Here is a 24201-nt window from a genome sequence, read left to right as displayed (position 1 = left end):
GGTCCCTGGCTCTCTGTCCGCGGAGTGCTTGGGTCATTTTGGGCTATGGAGATCTGGTGGACGTGTTTGGGGGTACAGGGCAGAGCTGGCTCCATGTCTCTGGTGCCACCCATCAGTGACAGGCCACATCCAGAGCTGGCATCTCCTGCTAATGACTCCTCTTGCTCATCACATCCTCTTCACTGCCCCATCAGCATCTCTGTGTGCTGTGATGACCCAGATGCCTTCAGGGACAGCTAGGCAGCCCCGAAAAGCTGATGGCTGGTCCTGCAGCTGGTGGGCTCCAGGAGTCTCGTCCTGCTTCATGGAGGGCAGCAGTGGTTGGGGCTCGCGTGGAGTGCAAGAGCCACTGTGCACTGGCGTGGGTGCTGGGTGCCAAGTGTGGCTGGAGCATCCCTGGCTTCACCGTGTTCCCGGCGCTTACTGTTCAGCAAAAACATAATTAATCTCCAAAGCACTTCTTAGCATCAACAATCAGAAGTTAAGGTGGAAGAACTGGTAACTGCAAAGGATCTGGCCAGCTCCAGATCCCCTGGATGACCCCTGAGGAGAAGCCTGCCGTGAAACTCCCCTGCATGGGACTCGCCTTGATTTGGGACCCACCGAAACGTGCAGCTTTTGTGTGCGTGTTACTCATCGTTCCCATTTCCCAGGCTGGAAAACAAAGCCTGCAGAGCGGGAGCAGAGCCGGGAGGGTCTCTGGGTCCTGTTTTTATCTTGAAAGCCTAAATTTGGCACCTTTCTCTGCGCTTCAGCACTTCCTATATCCCCAGCCCTGAGTGTGCCCGACTGGGGGCACCCAGCTTCACGCTCCTGACGGTTTATTTTCCGGCTATAATTGTTTCAGCTGTTCTCACTGTGTTGTGACTGCTCCAGCTGTTTTCTTATTGAATATTAATACAGGAGCTCCAGATGTCTTTTTGCTGTACTGTAATCACTCCAGCTGCTTTCCCCTATGCCGTGATTAACTGGGGCTTGTGGCTTCCCCCTTGGATTGAACCTGGGGCTGTGTATGCGTTTGGTCTCTGGTGAGGTTGATTGATGGATGTCTGCCTATGGATATATTGCAGATATTGCACACAGGCTTGGCCCAGCATCTGCCTGCCTGCCTGCCTGGGAGGGTGATGAGGATTCAGGCATCTAGAACCGGGTGATGAACAGCCACCCGTGCAATTAAGTCAAGCTGGTGAAGGCTCATTAATAATAGGACCCTTGATTATGTTTTTTTTTGGCACAAGGTCAGCTTCAGTTGCAGCATCCGTTGCGGCTTGTCTCAGAGGGGAGGCCTGGTGTGGGCTGCAAAGATGCACACCCCCATCCCAAGGGATAAACCCTGGTTTGGGGCTGGAAAACGTATTTCTGGGGCAATGATAACTGGGCCAAATCAAGGGTGTTTCTCACAGCGTCCTCCTTGGACCCTGGGCTGAGTCCTGCTGGCTCCTGGGTGTGTGGGCGTGACACTGAGAGAAGAGGGTGGGCATCTATAAGTTGCCCAGCTGGTGTATAGGTGCCCCATATAGATCCAGGGAAGGTCGGTGACCCACGGCGGGAGATTTTGGTTTTGGTCTGCGTGAAACGATGAGACTCAACCCCAGGTGTGTGGAAATACCTGTGCAGCATGTCGGTACCATGGGGAGGTGTGTGTGGGGAGCCAGTTCTCTCCCTTGCAGGCAGGGTGCATGCAACGCAAGTCAGAATAAATACGTACAAATACATACATATGCGTATATGGATGGCAGAGGGGTATATGTACACCTGGGAGCCTTTGCGTGCCTCTGCTGGTCTCAACCTGGTGCATGCAGAAGCGCATGGTGCCTGTGTGCATGTACACATATATAGTGCCTATACATTTTTTTAAATACATATAGATATATAAAATATCTATATAGGTGCACACTTCCTGCTCTAAAGGTTTCCGTAATTCTCTGTGAATTTAATAAGTGCCTTGTGTACACGTGTAGGACATGGCGCCTCTGATTAAATTAACTTGTAAATCAAGTGGAAATTGTGTATTTGCACAGTGGGAAGCATGCGGAAGGCGATCCCTCTCTCTTGGCCCTGTAATTAGATCTGAACAAAAGCTGCAAAAAAGAAAAATAGAGGGGAAAAGCTGATGTCCCTCTGCAGTGAGAGGGTGTGTGTTTTGGCTCCTCGAGCCTGCAGCGGAGGATGCTGCTGGTGAATCGTGGTCTTGGGGGAGGCAATGGCTCGGCAGTGTTCCTTGCTGACCCCCTCGGGTCAGGAAAGCCATGGTAGAGAAGCAAATATTGATCCCAGTGCTGTCGATCGCGGTTATTATTTGTGGTTATTGGTGGTGGTGGTGTTAATTAGGGGGGAAGTGCTGGGGCATGTCAAGCCTGTCTGCAGATGAGGAGGTTATCGCTCACTGCGGGGAGTGCCGGCAATGTCTCCTGATGATGCTGGCGGCTCTGGGGGAGGGGTTGGATTGTATGAGAAGAGGGAGTTTCTTTTTTCTTTCCTCACACTGGCAAACTTAGGCGAGCTCTGCTGGTGATGCTGAGGCAGGGTGCTTGCTGCTCTGCTGTTGGAAACTGAGCGCGGTACCAGAAATGGTACCTGCGGGGCTTGTGCTGTGGCATGGGGACCTACCCCCAGCAGCGAAGTGTCACCGGTGGGCCTGGGAGTGCAGCGGGAGCGTCATTGCCTGGGAGAGCATCTCCCTGGGGAGCCACCGCTGTCTGGTGGGTGCTGGAGCTGGGTGACGTGGCAGAGGGGATGCGGTGGCTCAGCAGTGGGGCAGAGCTGCTGCAGCCGTCTGGAGGGGTTTCCCGGAGGATTTCTTCTTCCAGCTGTTTTTTTGCCACGTCCGAGCACATCCCCTTTCCTTCCCCAGTGCCCGGCGGCATTGCCTCGGAGTCCCTCACCTTCACCCCGCTGGAGGACATGATATTCCTGAAGTGGGAGGAACCGGTGGAGCCCAATGGCCTCATCACGCAGTACGAGGTATGCCCTGGCTGCGGTACCCGCGGGGACGTGGGAGGGTCCTGTTGGAGGGATGCAGTGGGGAGGATCTGGGGCAACTTCTGGCTCTCGGTCGTGGGGGTTAAAGGTGGCTGCAGCATTACTGCTGCCCCCAAGCCCTTTGTTTGGAGCACGGACCCACGCTGCATGGTCCAGCTCACAGGTCTTGTCCCTGCTGCGGACCCTGCTTTCAGGGTCACCGGTGTTACCCAGCAGCAGCTTTTCTGATGAACCTCTGCTTTTGATGTATCCTAAAAAGCCTCTGGCTTCCAGGCTGTCCCCATGCCCATCCCCTCCTCTGAATCCATCCCTTAACCCTTTCTCCACCTGGATCTGAGGTCTCTCCTCTCCTGAGGCCGCTGGTAATGCTCTCCCTGTCCTTGCAGATCAGCTACCAGAGCATCGAGTCCTCCGACCCGGCAGTCAACGTGCCTGGCCCGCGGCGCACCGTCTCCAAACTACGCAACGAGACCTACCACGTCTTCTCCAACCTCCACCCCGGCACCACCTACCTCTTCTCGGTCCGAGCCCGCACCGGCAAGGGCTTTGGCCAGACAGCACTCACCGAGATCACCACCAACATCTCCGGTATGTTCCCCCAGGCTCTGCACCTGGTGCTGGGGCTTCTCCTCTGCCCAGGTGTCCAATGGCAGTGCTGACCCTCCGGTGTGTTCCCATGGATTTTGGTGACTGGATGCTGCTATCAAAGGATGCTCTTGGTGGTGGCAGCTGTGCCGGGAGCCCCCTGGCAGCCCCCCAGACCCATCAGCTGAGCTGCTTATGGGGCTCTGGCTGGGGAGTCCAGCCAGCCCAGTGCACTGGTGCTGTCTGAGCTATCGGTGTACAAGCAAGGGATTAATTGGGGTTTGTTAATAAGCCTTGCAGTACTTGGGGCCGTTTGCTCACGTCCGTGGCGTCGCTATTAACTGCAGCAAATGGGCTGAGATGAGCACTAATGGGTGCACCGAAACTGCAAAGCAGTGTCAGCCAGACCCCAGTGGCGGCTGGTGGCTTGGGGACACAGGGGGGTCCCCCACCTTGGTCTGGGGGTGCTGCTGGGCTGGCTTGGGTCTGTTTCTGCTCTGGGGTGGGACGTTCATGCTGTGCTGGCGATTCAGAGTGGTGCTGTCTAGGGGTGCATCTGAAGGTGGGAGCATTCGGGTCCTGCTGAGGTTGGATCCTGCTCCAGTCTCCTCCAGTCTGTCAGACTGGTGTTGGTAGCCCCCCTCAGCGCACACCCATGGGTCCTTTCCCAACTATAACACTTGTTCAAGACCTGGAGGGGTTTTCTTTATTTGGAATAATTCACATTACATCATTTGGTGATGCCATGCTGTGGGCAAGGCTGCTTGTGCCTCAGTTTCCCCACTGAGCAGAGGGAAGCCCCAGGTGCATCCCTGGGGACCAGGACTCCCCCCTGCCCACTCTCCCCTGCTCCTTTTGCAGCTCCCACCTTTGACTATGGGGACATGCCGTCGCCGCTGAGTGAGTCGGAGAGCACCATCACGGTGCTGCTGCGTCCGGCACAGGGCAGAGGGGCTCCCATCAGGTAGGCTGGGGCTGCACGAGGGTGAGACACCCCCCCCCCCCCAAACGGGGTGGTACGGCATGGATGGTGGGGTTGAGCACCAAGGAAAGGGCAGGATCATCCTTTTCCTGAAGCTAACGTGTGCCTGGCCCTCGCCAGCACCTACCAGGTCATTGTAGAAGAAGACCGGCCCAAGAAGCTGAAGCGGGAGCTGGCTGGGCAGGAGTGCTTCCCGGTGCCGCTCACCTTTGACGACGCTGTGTCCCGTGGCTCCGTACACTACTTTGGGGCTGAGCTGCCTGCCAGCAGCCTCACCGAAGCCAAACCCTTCACTGTGGGGGACAACCAGACCTACAGCGGCTACTGGAACCCGCCGCTGGAGCCCAAGAAAGCCTATCTCATCTACTTCCAAGCCATGAGCAACCTCAAAGGGGTGAGTAGCCGTGGGACCCCACTATCCAGCAGCGTGTCTGAGGTCCCAGTTGGACCAGGCAGGAGCCCAGCTGGGGTCTGGGGGGGAGTCAAAGAAAACGAGGCTTGTCCCTCTCTGGTCTCACCCTGGGGTCCTGCCCTGGGGAAGCTGCTGCTCCGGGCCACCCTCGTGGCACATGGGGGTCATGGATGGGTGTCCCCCTTCCTCCCGGCACCCTGGGCTGTGCCCGTCCCCTTCCCAGTGCCGATGCTGGGGGTGGAGGAGCCCAACCTCTGCTACCTGCTGCGGTATCAGCTGAGACCCCAGCCAGCGCCGGTGCTGGGGAGACCACATTCCAGGAGCTAATCCTGGGGTGAAGGACCATTTGGGCAGCAAGAGCTGTGTGCACATTGCTGGGACCCTCTGCTGACACAGCGGCTGCTGCAGGGAGCTCCTGGGAAGCTGCTGAATTCCGGGGCTGCCCTCTCCCTGCCTGCTGCTGCCGGTTCTCTCAGCGAAGCTGTAACAGCCCTGCTCTGGCAGCAGCCCGTCCATCCCCCCAGGCTGGTGTCCTCCAAGTCACCGGTGGGACCACTGGGAACCCCTGGGGACCTTTCCCAGCTTCACCTGCTCCAGCAGCTCCCATTGCACCCAGGGGAGGATGAGCTGTGAAGCAAAGCAGCAGGACTGCGGCAGCATCCTCATCCTGCACGGCTCCACCTTGCTGGAAAAGTGCTGGTTTTTGAATCCTTTCCTCTGCTCCGGGATCATTCACACCTCACTGGGTTGTAATTAGAGCCGAGACGGACAGGGACCATTTCTGCTCTGCCTCGCTCGGGCATTGCTGGATAATAACTGGTAGCTGACACTGTTTTATAGCCTTCCTGCTGGGAGGCAATGGATTTGTCCCGGCTGCTGTCAGATGTCATGAAAAAACTAGATCCCAGCTTGGGTTTTTCATGGGTTTTGTGCCAGATGGAGCAAGAAGCAGGAGAAGCAAGAGCTGGTGACCTTGGGGAGAGGGGCTGGAGCTGGCCCTGCCCTGGGCACGCTGCGCGGGCAGGTCTTGATCCGAGGGTGGATGGAGCAGCGTTGCCAGCACTGATATCCTGAGGGGCTGGAGGATGCTCAGGGAAGAAGGCAGTCCTGCCAAAATGGTGCTTTTTATTTTGTAACAGAAGTTGGATGCATGGAAAGATGGAATATCTTAGCTGAAGCCATCCCAAAAAATGCAAATGTGGAAACCGTTGGAGACCTGAGCTGGAAGCCCTCATGGCAACCTTGGCAGCATGTGCAGAGCACTGGGGCTGGGGCTTGAAAACTTTGATTCGTGAAAAACAGCCCTGTAAAGCTCTGAATCATGACCTGGGAGTTTTAGCTGCAGTTGGTGACGTGCTGCTGACATGCGGCTCAGCTGGATCTGCTGGGTCCCTCCTTCGATGATCTTGAGCTTTACTGTCCCCTCTGTGCCAGGAGCGATGGCCTCGACTAGACCTGGGGATGCTGGTGTACGGGATGCTGAGGACGCCGTTTAGCAGCATCTCTTGCTCTGTGTTCTCAGGAGTTCCTTTGGCTCAGCAGTGGGTGCCGCAGCACAAATAACCTGCAGGCTCCCTCAGTTTGGGTGTCAAAGCACCAATGGACCAGCCTTGTGTCCGCCCAGCCTCACTCCGAGCGGGGAGCGGAGTCGCCAGGGTGCTTACCCGACACTGATCCTCCTTTTTTCCTCCATAGGAAACCAGACTGAACTGTGTCCGGATTGCTCGCAAAGGTGAGCCCTCCCTTTCCCAGCTGGTGGGATCCCGCCGAGGCTGCGGACCCGATCCTGCGGCTGCTCTGGCAGTCGGGGCCGTGCCGGTGGGTGCCGTTACCAGTGCTGGCGGTGGTCGGGGTGCGCATGGTGGTTTATTACAGCCCTATCCTGCACTCGTTTTGCACTTTCTTTAGTGTCTGGGTTTTTTCCCTTGGTTGAGTTTTTCCTCCTAATGCCGTTATTGTGGCTGGATGCTGAATCCAGGGATGGACAAGCTTATGTTGGGCGTGATGGAAAGTGGCACAAAGGGACGGTCTCATCCCACAGGAACTGAGAGAGGGACTTGCCAATGGTCATGGTGTGGCACTGCAGAGCCCCATAATGTCTCGGTGGAATAAAATATATTCAAGGAGCAATGTGCATCCCACCGGACAAATCCCAGTGTTTTCCTGTCTGATGTTGCCACCCCCTCTCCCCCCACAGAGCTGAGCATTGACCCCTCCTATCTGTCCTTGTCCCCTGGCAGCTGCCTGCAAAGAGAGCAAGCGTCCCCTGGAGGTGTCGCAGCACTCGGAGGAGATGGGCCTGATCCTGGGGATCTGTGCTGGAGGGCTCATCGTTCTGATTATCCTCCTGGGAGCCATCATCGTCATCATTCGGAAAGGGTAAGGCAACCTGGTGTCGTGGCTGGTGCCACCATCCATGCCTTCCTCCCAGCTCAGCCTTTCTCCGCTATCCCAGCACTAACTGGGAGTTATTGGTGGTGATACCGCTGCGCTGGTCAGACTCCAAACCCTCCCTTGAGCTGTGCCTCCATGTGCTTGTGCATCCTGCTGGGCATGGTGCCCTCCTTGCTCTGTGACATGAGACATGTCAGGAGGCACTGGGGATGCTGGGGCTTGAGGAGCAAAGTTCTGGGGACATCCCTTTGCCCTCGGGGCTCTGGAGCTCTGTTCCACTGGCCCTCTCCCCTGTATTTTTCAATCTTTTGCTTCTTTCTCTGCTGCTTCTCGATTTTGTGCTGCTCTGTCAGTTCTGCATTGATGGAAATGCTTCTGCTCTGGCCGTGCTGGTGCCCTGCCATGGGGGGTGTTGGGGATGGGGCTGCACACGGTTCCCATGCATCGGGCTGGCATTCCTGGGGGCAGGGAGGAGGGGAAGGCATTTTCACCATCACCCTTCTGCTGAGCACCCAGCACCTCCCAGCGCTGGGGGACAGAGCCCTGGGGGTGCTCGCTTCTGGGGTGATGGCTGGAAAAAGAATTTCCATCCATGGCTCTTACCTGGAAAGTGGTGCAGTGTGTCTTGCTGAAATACTGGGGCAGACTCTGGCTCTCATCTTGGGCTCTAGTTCGTTGAGAGTGTTGGGAGGAGCAGCATCCCCCCTTCCTCTGGGGCTGGGCAGGGGGCTGCCGGGGGCTGGGTGCCCTGGTGTGCGGGTGCTCAAACCATCCCAGCTTCTCCTGGGCTTGTTTTAATGGGGAGCCACTGAGCTTCCAGTGAAACATGAGCAATCCCTTGCTGAGAGCCTCCACCTGGCTCTAAATGAGTCGTTAAGATTTGGGTGCGTGCTGGAGGGGAGGTTTTCCCAGGGCTGATGGTTCCTGGGGACCCCCAAACTGCTCTCCCACCCCCTTGGGGGTCCCCATGCTCCCCATGCTGGCTGGGGAGCTAAGTGCGGCTGCCGTGGCGGTGGGCTTTCACTTGGGAAGGGAGGAGGGCGAGGGCTTTTGGGGACACTCAGCCCCGGGAGTGCTGGGGATGTGGCCGCTGCGTTTTGCTTGGGTGCAGCGCTCTGGAAAGCAGCTTCTGACGGTGCGGGGCTGGAGGCAGCGCCGAGCTGGAGGGCTCTCGAAGCAGGGGAGAAAGGGCAGCAATTAAATGCCTTCCCCGTGCAGGGATGATGGGAGGAAAGTACGTTAACAGCCAGGGGGGAGAGAAAAATAGCAGGGCACAACCTCAGCCCCTGTAAATCTGCAAAGCTCTTTATGGCTTCGTTCACCCTGAAAGGATTCTTGCTGATTTATGCCAGCTGGAGAAGCAAGGCTGTGGCATCCCTGCACGCTGCAAGGGGTGCAGGACTGGCCCGTGGCTCCCCGCCTGCTGCTGCTCTGGGCAGATGCCTGTGCGTATGGCATCAGATCTGTCCCTGACAGAGCAAGTGGCGGCGGTGCCGATGTATTTTTGATGTATTTTTGGGAGTGACGCTGTGGGTAGGAAGCCATGAGTGCGGCTGCTGCATTCCCATTGCCAGTGCTGCAGGGCAGGAGGAGGAGGAGGAGCAGCTTTGCTTCAGCATCCCGGGGTGAACCTGTTGAAGGACAAACCAGAACCACAAATCAGACCCGGTGGTGAGGGCCCTGAATCTGGGGCTGTTGGAAAGTGGGACAAGCTTATAAGTCTTCTCCAGAGCGTTTTGCTGGAAAAACACCGATGTGGTGGAAGGGCTATGCACCCCCGGAATACGCTTGCCCCTAATAAATAGTGCACTGGAAGCATGATGTCCTGACCCTGCTTCTCCCCCTGGGGCTGCCCGGCCCCTAGCTGGCTCCCTGGGGATGCCCTATATTTTGGATACGTTTGCTGTTCAGCCTTAAAACTTGTGGAATAACCCCTTGGACAACGGTACTATGGACACCCCACTGCTGGTGCGGGGCCTGAGGTCACCCTGAGAGCCGGTGCTTGGGCCCTGCTGCCGGGATGCCGGCTCCTGCCCGGAGTAGATACGGATGCAAAAGGGGAGCCGGGTTTCTTTACGGTGCATTTAATTTTATGGCAGCCGAGTTGCCCTGTAACCCCCCTTCCCTATGCTGGAGAAAAGCTGCTTATGCAATTTCTGCTGTTCTCTTTGTTTGCATGCTTGCCAGGAGGAACTACTATTCTTATTCCTATTACCCGTAAGTAATTGTCATTCTTTTTCTCCTTCACCCTTCCTCTCGGCCGCCCCCCTTGCCCTGCTGCTCCAACAAGTCCTTTTCTCTGCTGAGTACATTTTAAAGGCCTCTTTGGCTCGGGGAAAATAATGCTGCTGAGCTCGTTAGACTAAAGACAGCATAAAGGGAAAGGGTCAGTGACTCTGGCTTGAATTCTGGATTTTGGCAGCATCCCAGCCCCTCCAAGATCTGACATGGGCTTGGGTCCCCTGTTCGTCCTTCCCCTGGTTTAATCCCTGCTCTGGGTTTTGAGAGCCTGATGGTGCCTCTCAAAAACACTCAGTTGGGTTTTTTTTGCCTGAATGTCTTGGATTTGTGGTGTGAGGTTTGGTTCTAGCGAGAGCTCCTGGGCTTTCCTAGCATCTTCATTAGGTGCCTAACAGGGACCTTGCGTGGGGGGGAAAAAGCCTCCCTGGTGGGTGCTGAGCACATGTGCAGTTAGCCTGTCCCTTGGGATGGATTTGGCCCCCAGGCATGGTTTTAGATTCATAGAATTACATATTATTGTGATTTGTGGTGGGCATTATCTGTTCATGCAGGCTTTGAAAAAAAGAAGATGGTCCCAAATGAAAATTCATAGAATCACAGAGGGCTTTGGGTTGGGAGGGACCTTTACAGGCCACCTAGTCCCAGCCCCCTGCAGTGAGCAGGGGCAACTTCAACTGGATCAGGATGTTCACAGCCCCGTCCAGCCTGACCTTGAACGTTTCCAGGGGATGGGGCATCTACCACCTCTCTGGGCAACCCGTGCCACCATTACACCACCCTCATCATAAAAAAATTTCTTCCTTCTGTCTGGTCTGAATCTTCCCTCTTTTAGTTTCAAACCATTACCCTTTGTCCTGTTGCTACAGGCGCTATTAAAGAGTCCATCCCCGTCGTTCTCCTACAATCCTCCTTTACCTACCGTAAGGCAGCAGTAGGGTCTCCCCGGTGCCTTCCCTTCTCCAGGCTGAACAACCCCAGCTCCCTCAGCCTGTCCCCGCAGGAGCAGCATTCCAGCCCTCTCCCCGTTCGTGTGGGTCCCCCTGGACCCGCTCCGGCAGTTCCCCATCTGCCCTCTGCTTCTTGCGCTCACACCGTGCAGCGCAGCGATGTGCCTGGCGCGTTGGATGACCAGCGAGGTGGTGCGGAGCGAGGGGTGGGTGATGCCTGGGGAAATGGGGCTGGGGGAGAGCTGGGGCAGACCTGTGCGGGGCCAGGCAGCCGGGGAGAGCCTTTGCTGGCACAAGGAGCGCTCCCGGCTGTGCCAGCCGCTGGGTGTTTTGGGGAGGGGATGGGAGGGCACGTTGAGGATGAGCAGCTGGACTTGCTGCAGCCAGTGAGAGCTGACCCATGTGTGTGACCAGCTTGGGGCACCAGAAGAGCAAAGCATGCTGATAGCTGATGGAAATAATCCATCCTGCTCCCTGAAATAATCCGAGCCCTGTAGCTTTGGGGGGACATCTTACAGCACCGCTGGGTCAGCCCTACTTACCTGCGCTTCTTCCCCCTCCTCCCCTTTGCATCCCCCTGTAGAAAACCCGTCAACATGACCAAAGCGACCATTAACTACCGCCACGAGAAGACGCACATGATGAGTGCCATCGACAGGAGCTTCACCGACCAGAGCACGCTGCAGGAGGACGAGCGCCTGGGGCTCTCCTTCATGGACACCCACAACTACGGCAACCGAGGTGAGGACAGGGACCTGTGGTGTCCCCCTGCCCCCATCCAGCTGCAGCGAGGGTCCTCGGTGATCCCTAAATATCCCCAAAACAGCTGAAACATTTATCCGAGGCTCAGTAGCAGGTATTGAATCTGATATGTGTGGGATGTTGCAGGCTTTTCCCTGCTCTGCATAAACCTCCAAGGACATTGATCTCATTGGTGTCTGTAGGAGCTTTTGTTATCATCCAGGCTTTGCTGAAGGAAATTGAGCTGGGGCTCAGTCTCTGCATCTCAGCCTCTTGAAGCAGAGAGCTGAGCTGCTGGCTGGGAGGGTTGAGGCCATTTGTGGGCTCAAACGCTGGCTGCAGCCCCCCGGAGCTGGGTGAACCCCAACTCTTCTCCTATGCCGAGGCTGAAAGCTTTGCACCAGCCTTCACCCCGCACACCTGACGTGGCTCTGCTCCGCGGTGTTCTGCACAGTCCTGGCCTTTGAAGGGTTAAAAGAGCCACAGTGTTCGCATCAGAGGGAGACTGATAATTTAACACCCACTGGAGTATGCATCTCTGTGCTGATTTAGTTGTAAAATAACTCGTTGGATGCCCCAGTTTCAACCATATGCTAATAACATCTGTTACAGTAACTTCAAGATGCTGCTTACACACGGCTCTTCGCCGCCGGCTGCGGGATTAATACGTTTCGCAGCATTGTCTCACGGATAATGGAAGCCCAGAGGGCAAACTTTTCCTCCTCTTAATACATCTGGCTAGGTGTATTACTTGTTGGTTGCTGTCCTCAACATGCCCAAAGGCTGATGGGTCTCTGAGCGGGGACTGCTGGCCCTCGGTTTCTTCAGGGAAGGGGCTGTGGGGCCGCATCCTGCTCCCACCTGTGTGCTGGCTCTGTTGCTGGCTGCTACTCATCCCTCTGCTTGGTAGAGGAGGAGATGCGAGGAGCTTGGGTTCTCTGCCACAGCTGGGGGCAGCCGCTGCTGTGGCCACTGCCTGCCTATAAGCATCGTTAATTAACGAAGGTAAATGAGCAGGCTGCTCCGTGAGCAGCTGGGGGCTGTTCCCCACCATGCCTCAGTTTCTTTGCACTTAAAAGGTGTCACTAATCCTTCTTACAGAAACGCAGGTGCGTCCTCGGTGTGTGGCTCCATGGAGCTGTCAGCATCTCGCAGACTCGTGGATTTAATTTCTCTTAAAACCCAGCGGTCAGTGCACCCGTCAGCCACGCCGTGGGGTGCAGCATGGCTCTCCCATGTTGTCCCATTGGTTCAGCCATGCGCTGGCAGCCTGGGAGGGAGATGTTTCTGGTTGCAAAGGTTGCAGCATCATCTCCTTAGGGGTTGTGATGCCTGATGGAGACCCTGCTCTGTGCATGTGCTGCACCCATGTTGCACCCGTGTTGTACCCACACTGCACCAGTGTTGCACGAGCAGCCGGGAGGTGCATCAGGGGGCGAGGGGCTGCTCCTTGCATTCAAGCAGATCAAAACCACCAAGCCTGCGAGCTTTGCGAGGGGGGATGGCAAGGGCGATTTTCAGAAGTGTTGTTAGGGGAAAGTGCACCCAGGATGCACTGTCTTGCAAAGCTGCTTCCCAGCAGTGTGGGGACAGCGTTCCAGGCTGGCTGCTGCAGGATCCATGCCTGCCACATCTCGGGGAGCTGTTGGAGTGTGTCAGGTTTTGTGCAGACCCAGATTTCAAGATCTGGTGTGGGACCTTCCCCTGATAAATGTAGGTGAGGTCTTAGTCTGGTTCTGCTGGTAATTACACAGCAAAGGCATAAAGCAGGTAAATGCTGCATAAACTCCCCAATTAAACAGCAGCGAGCTCCATTTGTGTCAGTGCTAGGAATATGGCACCGGTATCTAGGAGTGAGGAAAACTAACTGTTAAGCTGGGCTGGAGACTTTGGCAATGTGATTTTTCAAGTTAGGACTTTGTGTGAATATTTGGGCACGTAGCTCTTACTTGTCTGCAGGGGAGTTAATTGTTCCAGTAGGTGGGAAATAAGTTTATTAATCCCCTTAAGATCTTGCCCACTGATTTCTAAGAGATCTGCTGTGGTCCTAAAAGGCTGTAATGGGTATTTTCAGCTTTGTGGTATGGGAAGCGCTGCGGAGAGCAGAGGGGTGTCTGGGCTGCTTGTGGTGCCTGGAGAGGGTCTGGCTGCAATACCGGCATCCCCTGGGGATGTTTCCAGGTGCCCTGTCACCCCTCTGTGGGTGCTAGGAGGTGATGGGGATGCAGTCTAAGGCTTTGCTCTCCTGATGGCCCCTGGTTCTCCCTCTGCTTCTGCAGGTGACCAGCGCAGCAGCGTGGTCAACGAGTCCAGCAGCCTGCTGGGGGGCTCCCCCCGCCGCCAGTGCGGCCGCAAAGGGTCCCCATATCACACTGGGCAGCTCCATCCTGCCGTGCGGGTGGCAGATCTCCTCCAGCATATCAACCAGATGAAGACAGCAGAAGGCTACGGCTTCAAGCAGGAGTACGAGGTGGGAACATCTTGTGCTGGTGTCTTGGGGAGGGTGGGAGGTAGGCTGGAGAAGGTGGCGCGGGTAGGACCCCTGTGCAGGGAGGAGATGCTGCAGACTTGGAGCTGCGATGCTCTGGACAGCAGGAGCTGGAGCTCACAGCTCTCTGGGCAGGCGTTAGCAGCACGTGGGGTGTCCCTGGGTCTGGATCAAATCTCTGGTCCTGGCAGCTCAGGATTTAATCATCAGCCAAGCCAGTCCTGCCAGCCCACACCTCTCCTGTCCGCAGTGCATCATCCCCTCTCTCCTGCAAGAGCCGGGGATGCTTCTCCCATTCTCAGGTCCTCCTGGGCACCACGATCTTGTGTTCTGCTGCTCTCCAGCACGCTTGTCCTGTGATAAGCATGGCCATAGCCTAAGGACAAGCAAGTCCTCTAGAGTCTGGCATTTCCCAAGACCGTGCAGACCCTAGGGAGAGGATGTGGGAGAGAGAGGGGGTGTGATCCCAGGGGAGGGAAGTCCCCCCCGAGGGTCCATCCCACCTCACTGGGCCAGAGCGCTTGTAACGGAGCACACTGTTCTCCATGTCTACTGCAGCACACCCAACAGAGTTGATTCCTGATTCCTCGGTGTCCCACAGGTCTGGCGATTGAAATTTCCCAGTGAGAATACTGTTTAATGCTTGGTTGTTTCAAGTGCAGGAGCTTTCCCTCCCTCCCCCCCCCCCCCCCCGCCTTTCATGTATTGGACAAACCAGGGCTTGCTATAATCATTAGTGCTCCTTGAAAAGCTGCTATATGTTCTTGGAACTAGTCATTTGAAAGCACTCAGATATTATGGGAGGGGAGAAAACATGTAATTTCCTTCCACTTTCCTCCTCTTACGCCAATCTATGAATACTACTGTTATTATACACAAACCTATTCTGTGCTGGGGAGAGAAAGGGGCTGGGGAGGTTTAGAAAAAAAACCAAAACCAACCCTGGAAAAAAACCCAGGCTGTCTATAATTTGCTGGAAAATGGGGCATGTTGTGGATGCAACAGAAACGTGTAGCTGGCAGAGCGTGCCATGGAGGTGGAGCTGGGGCTGCAGGACCCAGGTGCTGGGGTGGAGGGACCACCCTGTCTGCCCTGCTCCCCAGGCTGGTGCTGGGGGGGACCCCACAGTCCTGCCCTCGGGTCATGATGACCATCCTTTTCTTACAGAGTTTCTTTGAAGGCTGGGATGCTTCGAAGAAGAAAGACAAGACCAAAGGGAGACAGGATCATGTGTCGACATGTGAGTGCCATTAGCAAAGGCTTAGATGCCCCAAGCAGCTTGAAAAACCTTCTGAAGGGCTTTGGGCCTTTTTTTTGGTAGATGTGTGGTCCATGGCAAGAATAAACTGGTGGGGTTTGTTTGGTCAAGAGCAGCAGAAGGGTCCTTGCTCAGTGCTGGGGTCCCAGACTGAGAGCTTCTGTTGGGCATTGGACACCAGAGCAAATAGGAGGGCTGGAACTGCATAACTCTTGAGGATGGGACATCTTGGGGTGATGATAACATCACTATGATATTCTGGTTGGTGCTGGAAGGCCCCAGATAACCTGGGGTGTGTTTTCTTGTATGGAGACTTAGAAACTACAGCCCTGCCTTGGTGGGGATGTGCAGGATGAGACAAAGGGGTTGAATGGTGAGTTGTTAGGACAGCAGATTGGGAAGGGGCTTGACCCCACCAGAGAAAGGATGCTCCTCGCCAGCTCCCTCCAGTCAGTTTGGCACAGCCGCTTTGCTTCCTGCTTCATCTCCAGTGATGTTCTTGCTGAATGGAGGCACCAAGCCTGGCACTCCAGGACCTCTGGTGCTCTCTACCTCCTGCATGCTTTGTCCGCAACTTCATCCCTTCCGCTGCAGCATTGTCTGGGGCTGAGGTGGGCACCGGAGGTTGGACAGAGCTTTCTGCTCGCCTGTCTGGGCTCTAGCCATCCTGGTGCCCTGCCAGGGAGAATGGCAGGATGCTGGAGGGTGGGTGCTCTCTGTCTTTGGCAGGACTGGGCAGAGGTCAGGGAGATGCTGCGCTGACAGCTGCTCGCCCGTGTCCCTGCTGGTCTAAACCACCATCTTTGGGAAGACCCCCACCAGTTTGTATTGATTGCTCCTGAGCATGTCCCACCTGCCTGCATTTTGCAGATTCCTGGTGCAAAACAATTGCAAAGGGCACCTAGGAGCCCTGGGACATGGGGGGTGACACGCTGTCCCCGTGCTCGCCTGCCCAGGGGCTGATAGTCCCTTCTCCCCTTGCTCTCCAGATGACCGTCACCGAGTGAAGCTGCACCCGCTGCTGGGTGATCCCAACTCGGACTACATCAATGCCAACTACATCGATGTAAGTAGGGACAGTGCCTGTCTCCGTGGGGGGTCTAGGCTGGAACAGCAGCTTCTTGTGGACCCTGTGGACTGTCAGGGTCTGTCCAGCGTCTGGAGGAGCTTAGACAGCCCGGAATGGGTTGATCTGTGCGTTCCTGAGACATGCCATGAAGAGCCTGCCTGATTTATTTATGTTCTTTTCACCTTCGGTTTCTGCTTGCTGTGTCCCTCCTGTCTGTGCTCCGCTCTGTCCCTCCTTTCTCATCCCCTCTCTCCTCCCCTTTTCCATCCTCTCTTCTCCCTTCACCTGCTCTCATGTCCATAGCGCTCCCTCCCTCCCTGCTGGGTGGAGGATGCAGAGGCTGAGGGGACCAGCTGGGGCCTCACACCGGGATACCCGGGTCCTCCCAATGCACGTGAGTCTGGGCAGAGCTGGGCCCTGGTGTCCTCTGAGAGCAACGTCCCCCCCAGCGATGTTCCCTGCCAGCAGTGCGGAGACCAGGGAAGGTGCAGGGAGGCTCCGCCGAGCGCAGGCTCGAGCATTTCCTGGACGTGGCAGCAAATCCCACTCTTCCCACCTGCTTGGAGGACGTCGTTTATCAGTGGTGGCCTGATGCCACCGCGATGGGTTCCCTGTGCCCGAGCTGCATCCCTGTGCCTGTCCCCTGTCCCCATGTGTCCTTTCTCCCCTGTGGCTGTCTGGCTGTCCATGCCCTGCTCCGGGGCAGGTGTTCTAACTTGGCTCTTGATTTCTGCCTCACTAATGTCTCTGTCTCTGATCTTTTTCTCTTAAACCTGTGTCCCAACGGGATCATTAAGATTCGGATAAACCGAGAAGTAAGTAGATGGTTCCCCTCTCCTCTCTGCTCCCGTGTCCTCCCAGGCGTCATACTGGGCAGCATGCTGTTAAATAGCATCAGGGAGAGGCAGGCTGGGAAAATCTGTGGATAAACTTGGGTATGGTCCAGGGAAGGGGAGAGCGAGCTCTCCATGGCACGTCCTCCCTGGGGTGATGGAGAGCAGGGCCTGTGTGCTCGGAAGAAGGGTTGAATTCAGCCTACAGAAATGCCCCGTGAAAGGACCCACGGTGGATGGAGAAGCCACCACCACCTCCATGCATGTGATGTGGCTTAACTCTGTTGGACCCGTGGTCAAGGTTGTGGGACGCTGGGTCTCCGGTCCCTTTGGCAGTGGTCTCGCTGGGATATGCTCTTTGGGCTGGTACGTCCCTGTGAAGAGTTGGGAACGGCCCCAGTAAGCAGCTGGCATGAAGGAGGGGAATGGGGCAGTCACTCAGCACCGTGGGGCTGTTGCAGGATTGGGGTATCATTAATGGGGCTCTCATGGTGGTGTTGCCGTGCTCAGCCCCGGTGTGGTGGCAGCAAGAGCTGGGATTGAACTAGTGGACCCCAGGATGCCAGCTGGGAGCTGCTGGGGACTTTGGTGCAGAGCATCGCTGAGAGCTGGTGTTGCATGAGCCTTTCGCGGGCTGTGGGGTGTGCGCCCTCCCGGGACAGGGTGCGCTGGGTGCCAGGTGGCTGCTGAGCCTCCTCCTCCTCCTGCAGCGGTGGGTGGCACTGCGCCGGTGGCCAGGACCTGGCCTGACAGATGTGGGGAGTCGCTACTAATTAGGTGACTGTGAGACATTTTAGGGGGCTGTGCCCCAGCTCCTGAGTGTCCTGTGTCCCCCCAGCTGGTGACCGAGGTCTCTGCTTCCCTTGCAGGGCTACCACAGGTCCAACCACTTCATAGCCACGCAAGGTGAGCTGCCCCTCCCTCCTCCCCTTCCTTCTTGGCCAGTGGGTCAGCAGCTCCCGATTCCATTCCCACTGGGATTTAACCTTGTGTGGGCAAGGGAGGCAGGAGTGGGCCAGTTTGGGTGACAGCAATGTGGAGCATTGGTCCCCCACGGCACCGCACATCCCGGGGCAGATGGGTGCTTCCAGCGCTGCGTTGGTGCTGGTGCTGCCGGCGTGGGAGGGGATGGGCAGTGGTACCGCGGCGCTGCCGGGGCTGGGTTCTTGTGGCCGTGCCCATCCAGCCCCTGTGGCCTTTCCTTCGTCCTGCAGGGCCCAAGCAGGAGATGGTGTATGACTTCTGGCGCATGGTGTGGCAGGAACACTGTTCCAGCATCGTGATGATAACCAAGCTGGTGGAGGTGGGCCGGGTAAGGACCCCATCCCATCCCTCTCTCTCCGGGCTCTGGCTCTGCCAGAAGCCTCCTTCACAGAGCCTACACCCCTTCCTGTCCTTCCCTTGCAGGTGAAATGCTCCAAATACTGGCCGGATGACTCCGAGATGTATGGGGACATCAAGATCACCTTGGTGAAGTCGGAGACGTTGGCCGAGTATGCTGTCCGCACCTTCGCTCTCGAGAGGGTACGGTCCTGCTGGCCATGCCCTGCCCTCACAGGGAGAGAACCAGCCGCTCTGGGCATCTCCAACCATCGCTAGATTGGCATTTACCAGTACCCTATTTATTTACCCCAAAACGGGGCTTTCAGCCCTGGTTGAGGTGCAACTTCTGAACTCCAGGGATGATGGTAGCTTCTTCCTTTGCCTTTTCCCTGGCTCTGTGCCCTCTGCTGGGGCGAGCAGCTCAGCCCCGCTCTGGTTTCAGCAGTGAGTGAGTATTTAATTTCCATGTGAGCACCATGTAAATGTGACAGAGGTGAAGGATGCTTTTTTTCCTCCGTGCTGGAGCGCAGGTTATGCGGCCATTACTCTGCGGCACGGTACCTGGGGATGGAGCCGGTGCGATTTACCCCTTACCTACAGGAATGTGAAATTACTGTCTAGTTATAGGGCAAGTAACAAAGATGCATGTAGAATGAGACCTGTGGTTGCTGCCACCTCCTCCTTTTCCTCCTCAGCTGATTTTTAACCCTCTTGCAGTCAAGGAGGAGGGAGCTGTGGGGCTGCCAGAGTGGCTGCCCACTGCGTGGTCTATCTGGCTGGATGCTGAGCTGGCAAGATCATGGACTCCCAAGAAAATCAAGTGTTTGGGTGGCTTTGTCCTCCCTGTGCGCCCTCACTCCCTCTCACCCTTCCCTTGCAGCGGGGCTACTCGGCCCGGCACGAGGTGAAGCAGTTCCACTTCACGTCATGGCCCGAGCATGGTGTCCCCTACCATGCCACCGGGCTGCTGGCCTTCATCCGCAGGGTGAAGGCATCCACGCCGCCTGACGCTGGCCCCATCGTCATCCACTGCAGGTATGTGCGTGGCCGTGGGGCAGAGCCAGCTGTGGGGGAGCATCTGCCTCTGGGGTGGGGTTTGGGGGGGTATGGGTGGCCCTGGAGGGGAGCACGGTGTGTCTTAGGTGGGTGCTCAGCTTCTGGCTCTGAGTGATGCTAAAAGCTCCAAATGATGTTAAAATACTCAGCAGGGAGATGCAAAAATGTGTAATTTGGGTTCACAGCAAGGGCAGGCACCAGGGCTGATGGCATGGGGTTGGATGTCCCTCTGCGATGGCATCCAGCTGTAAAGTGGCACCACCAGGCTGGTGGCAGCAGGTCCCAGGGGGCAAACATGGAGCAGCATGTTTGGGGGGGCTGTCCCAGCACCCCTTACTGATGACACAGCTCTCTTGACCACTGCTGGTGGTCAGGATGTTGGGTCTGGCCGATGGGAGAGGTGAGGAGTGACAGCAGGACAGCCTGGCAGGGCTCAGCCACCAGGACCCCAGAGCTGGGAGGACGCCAGTGGCACATCTGAGTGGCAGCAGTGGCTTTCCGTCCCCTGAGCGGGCGTCCCCACGCAACAAGTTAATGGCTCTTCTTTTGCTGGGCAAACAAGGAGGAGCTGATGAGCAGGAGGGATTTTTATTTTATTTGATTTCTCCCTGTCAACTGCCTCATCAGTATTCATTCACTGGCAACAGTGAGTGTGGTTAGTGCCCGTAGCCTGTAATCAGTGATAATCACGATGAGTGATTCATCAGCCCAAGAAATTAGTATTTAGCTGGAAAAGACTTTGTAGGAAAGGAATCGGGGGGAGCAGTTCTGTTCCTGATGTGTCGCGGGGGGCTTGCGGCATTGAGAGGTCTTCTGCTCTAAGTCCAAGCATGCCAGGATTTGGGAGCTGCTGGGTTGTCTGGCTCTGGGCATCCTGCTGGGCTCAGCCTTAACCTGAGGGTCTCCCCTGGGGGGGATTTGGACCCACTCTGTGCCAGGGGTGCCTCCCTGTACTCTTGGGGCTTGGTACTGAGCATCCTCCTCACCCCTTTTGGGCAGGGCGTCCTGGAGGACTGTCAGCGCTCAGGTGGTTTAGCTGCAGCTTTTGTTGCAAAAAAGCATGTGGTTTGCTGTCTTACGGTAAAAATGCACTGCAGGCGTGGGTGCCCACAGCCTGACCACGGCACAACCCCCAGCCGCTGCAGGGGTGTGTCTGGGCAGGTGGTTTAAGGCAAAACTGGGCTTTGGTTCCGAAGGTGTGTGAGGTCCTGGCAGCCCTGCCTGGACCCCCGCTGCCCCCACGTTCATAGGCAGGGACCGTACATCGAGCCCTCACGCACACAGACCTTGCTCTGTGCCCTCTGGCGTCTTGGGCTGCATGTGGATGCTGTGCAGACTGGGAGTGTTTGCTGTGTTTTCCTCCTCCATCCCCAGTGCTGGTACGGGGAGAACAGGCTGCTACATCGTCCTGGACGTTATGTTGGACATGGCTGAGTGCGAGGGTGTTGTGGACATCTACAACTGTGTGAAGACCCTGTGCTCACGGAGGATCAACATGATACAGACGGAGGTGAGCGGGTGTCAGGGACAGCTGAGGACATGTGGGGGCCACTGTCACCAGCATGTTGCGGAGGCTCAGCCCTCTCCCCTTCCCTCCCCCCTGAAAGGAGCAGTATGTCTTCATTCACGACGCCATCCTGGAAGCCTGCCTGTGCGGGGAGACCAGCATCCCTGCCAGCGAGTTCAAGCCCACCTACAAGGAGATGGTGAGGATAGAGCCGCAGAGCAACTCCTCGCAGCTGCGGGAGGAGTTCCAGGTGAGCGGCCCCAAAACCTCTGCATCCCCCGCAGCAACACCCCCTTGCTCCTCGCCCTCCCAGTGCCCACCGCTGCCTGCAGCAGCAGGCTGTGGCGAGCAGCAGGCAGGGGATTTGGCCCCGGTGGAGGCTGGAGGGGAGCTGAGGGGAGCACCTGTGCCTGCAGACCCTCAACTCGGTGACTCCCCACCTGGACGTGGAGGAGTGCAGCATTGCCCTCCTGCCCCGCAACCGGGAGAGGAACCGCAGCATGGACGTCCTGCCGCCCGACCGATGCCTTCCCTTCCTCATCTCCGTGGATGGAGACAGCAACAACTACATCAACGCGGCCTTAACTGATGTGAGCGTGTGTGTGTGGGGGGAGGGGCTGGCTTCCCCTGTCTTGGGCTGCTTTTCACAGCAAAACCCGACTTGGTTTGAATTTTGTGCAAGGGCGTCAAGGCATGTGGCAGCTGTGGGGGTGGGGAGGAAGGGCTGGGACTGGCGTAGCGGGGTGCTTCACCCCTTTTGTATAGCAGCATCTTGTCTGTCTCGAAAGAGCTTTTCACCTGCTCTCACAAGCTGTGTGCAAAGGGTCTTCATTTATTTTGTGGTGATAGTGGAGCACAGGAGGGGTTGGTAGCATTGAGGTGCCCCCATGTGCTGCCAGCGCTCTGGTGTGCATCCTCCCGGGGCAATCCAGGGGGCTCTGAGCTGCTCCCAGCACCGCCGTGCATCCCTCCCGTGCAGTCAGAAAGGACACCTGCAGTAGCAAAGCTGTGTCCTACCTGCTGACAACTGCAGAAGTCCGCCCTGAGCGATGGGCCTTTTGCCACCAGAGCCACTTTCCTCTCCTGGAAGCGAGCCGGGGTGCTTTGCATGGGCAGCGCTGAGCCCTGCTGCGCCCCGGGCACCTTCCCTGAACCCTCCTGCTCGCAGCTGAGCCCTGCATTTTTACCCCACGGGTGATTTATCACATTGCATCTTTGTGCAGATCTCATCTCACCGATACTTGCTCTTGCAGCAAAAAGCAGTTTATAAAGCGGAGGAGCTGCACCCATTGGGCTGCAGGCTTTGGCTACTGTGGGATGGGAGCTTTGTTTTCAGCTTGCTTGCTGTTTGCATATCTATTTTATTTTTATACCTCACTGAGCCTCCCTTAATCTCTGCTACAAGGTCAGAGAATAAAACTTTTTTTTATAGACAGAAAAAGCCCTTTGGATGAAATTCTTGCTGAAGGGATAAAACCCATTTCCTTCTTTTGAGGAGGGAAAATAAAAAAAGTCTCATTTCCTTTAAGTGCCAAAGTGGTTTGCTTAGTCGTTCTGTCCATCTGTCAGATTAAATTGGTCCGTGCTGCCCATCACTGGTGCCGAGCGCTGTGCCGATGCTGGAGGAGCCACGTTGCTCCATGCCGGCTGCTGTCATTTACAGTGGTGCCCAAGGTCTGCGGTGCCATGGCAAACCTGGTGCACACCTGGTGAACTCTCCCCTCGCCCTGCTGCTGCCATTGCCCTCCTTGAGGGTGGAGAGCTCTCTCCACCGCCCCATGGACAGGGCAGGAGGAAAGGTCCAATAAAGGCATTTCCAGGAGCTAAATGAGGGGGTTTTGCAGCAGCCAGGGGACTCCCTGTTAGCGGAGAGCTGTGCTAATTCGCAGGCACAGAACATTTTCTGCTCTGTTCCTGTATCTGAAGAGGCTTGAGCTAAAGTGTGTAAATTGAAAAGTCCGATTGATGCAGCGTTGAGCTAAGCTGTGGGCTCCCAGTCCCTTGGCAAGCCAGTGTCAGGATGGCCCAGGGTACAAATCTCGATCGAAGCACAAATGAGAAATACAGTAATCATCTTCCCTCCCTCCCCGGCCCCTTTCTTTCTTGTATAGGGATCTTTTGCTTAGGGGTTTCCTTTTCTCCCCCCAAAAACACTGAGCCCGTGTCAATGGTTGTCTCCGCTGCTCTCGGTGCCCAGTGGTGTTGGGGCACTGTGGGGGGGTGATGCTGTGGGTGATGGTTTCATTCAGCCCAGAGCTGGGGGCTGGGGCCACCTTGCAGCCACGGCTTCTGCTTGTTCTTGGCTCAAAGGTGGCATCTTTTCCCTGGTCGTTGTACAAAACGCGCTTCCCTGTGAGAGCGGGAAGCCAGCACTTTCATCCTGACCGAGAGCAGGGAAGGCTTAGACCTGGTGTTACAGAATCTCCCCAGCACCAGGGCATGGAGGGACTGAGGCTGTGCCAGGGAGGCCAGCTCTGCTCCAGCACGGAGATGACTTTGGTGCCACTCATCTCCTGGCTTTTTTTGGGGTGCGATAGCAATGAATTCAGCGCTGTCCTTAATGGTGCTTGTCTTCCGTCTCTGCAGAGCTACACCAAGAGCGCTGCCTTCATCGTCACCCTGCACCCGCTGCAGAACACCACCACCGACTTCTGGCGGTTGGTGTACGACTACGGCTGCACCTCCATTGTCATGCTCAACCAGCTCAACCAGTCCAACTCTGCCTGGGTGAGTGCTGCCGCCCTGGGGACTGCACCAGCCCCGCGGGTGGCCTTGTCCTGCTCTGTCCCCACCGCCTTGGCAGTACCGCCGCCCTTGCCTTGCTCGCTCAGCTCCTTCTTCTCTGCAAGGGGAGACGGGACTGCCTGCAGCAGCCAGTATTTATCCCCTGTAAGCAGAGGGCTGGCCAGCTGGAACCAAAGATGCGTTCAGCAGCAAACCAGCCTCCCGGTGTTGCGTTGCCATTGCTTCACTGTACCCTAATCTTTGTGGATGACCCAGGGAGATACGAGGTTGATGACAAGTATAACCTTGTCATTATAAATAACTGGTTTTTATCCTCCTTTTACAAAGGGGACAGTGAGGCGCAGGGGATTCCTGCTTTCATCTTCCGAGGGCACCGGTGGCTTGTGAAGGCTGCTTTATAAATCAGCCTGCTGCAAAGGAGCTGTCCTGCGGGTTTTATGGTGTGGTGGGATGTGCAAGTCCGCCAGGCTGGAGGAGGGGTGTCACCTGGGGGAGAGGGGACAGAAGCCAGGGAGTCGGGGGCCATGCTTAGCCTCACCTCGGTGCATTGCTCCCAGGGGGATGCCTCGAGCACCTTTGCTGCCAGCAGAGTGGATGTAAAAGTCTGCTACAGGTCTGTAATGTTAATTCAATGAGGA

The 24201-nt window shown here is 56.5% G+C and overlaps 1 protein-coding gene across 4 annotated transcripts in view; it reads left to right on the top strand.

Moving 5' to 3' along the window:
* Nucleotides 1-24201, top strand: part of PTPRU (protein tyrosine phosphatase receptor type U) — a 70757-nt gene that overhangs the window by 31790 nt on the left and 14766 nt on the right. The window contains exons 9-28 of one of the 4 annotated variants that reach the window (XM_037380922.1): nucleotides 2855-2964; nucleotides 3369-3570; nucleotides 4429-4531; nucleotides 4670-4943; nucleotides 6657-6693; nucleotides 7202-7340; nucleotides 9543-9572; nucleotides 11127-11284; nucleotides 13564-13754; nucleotides 14940-15012; nucleotides 16020-16096; nucleotides 16897-16914; nucleotides 17802-17838; nucleotides 18147-18244; nucleotides 18340-18456; nucleotides 19136-19290; nucleotides 20686-20821; nucleotides 20919-21068; nucleotides 21235-21408; nucleotides 23405-23545. In XM_037380922.1, the coding sequence (XP_037236819.1) occupies nucleotides 2855-2964; nucleotides 3369-3570; nucleotides 4429-4531; nucleotides 4670-4943; nucleotides 6657-6693; nucleotides 7202-7340; nucleotides 9543-9572; nucleotides 11127-11284; nucleotides 13564-13754; nucleotides 14940-15012; nucleotides 16020-16096; nucleotides 16897-16914; nucleotides 17802-17838; nucleotides 18147-18244; nucleotides 18340-18456; nucleotides 19136-19290; nucleotides 20686-20821; nucleotides 20919-21068; nucleotides 21235-21408; nucleotides 23405-23545 (2420 nt within the window). The remainder of the gene's footprint in view (nucleotides 1-2854; nucleotides 2965-3368; nucleotides 3571-4428; nucleotides 4532-4669; nucleotides 4944-6656; nucleotides 6694-7201; nucleotides 7341-9542; nucleotides 9573-11126; nucleotides 11285-13563; nucleotides 13755-14939; nucleotides 15013-16019; nucleotides 16097-16896; nucleotides 16915-17801; nucleotides 17839-18146; nucleotides 18245-18339; nucleotides 18457-19135; nucleotides 19291-20685; nucleotides 20822-20918; nucleotides 21069-21234; nucleotides 21409-23404; nucleotides 23546-24201) is intronic. The other 3 variants (XM_037380925.1, XM_037380923.1, XM_037380926.1) reach the window with 3 other exon arrangements.

Source organism: Falco rusticolus, chromosome 3 (genome assembly GCF_015220075.1).
Source record: "Falco rusticolus isolate bFalRus1 chromosome 3, bFalRus1.pri, whole genome shotgun sequence".
NCBI lineage: Eukaryota > Metazoa > Chordata > Aves > Falconiformes > Falconidae > Falco > Falco rusticolus.
The sequence above is the reverse complement of the archived record's forward strand: the minus strand, read 5'-3'. Positions and strand labels throughout refer to the sequence as shown.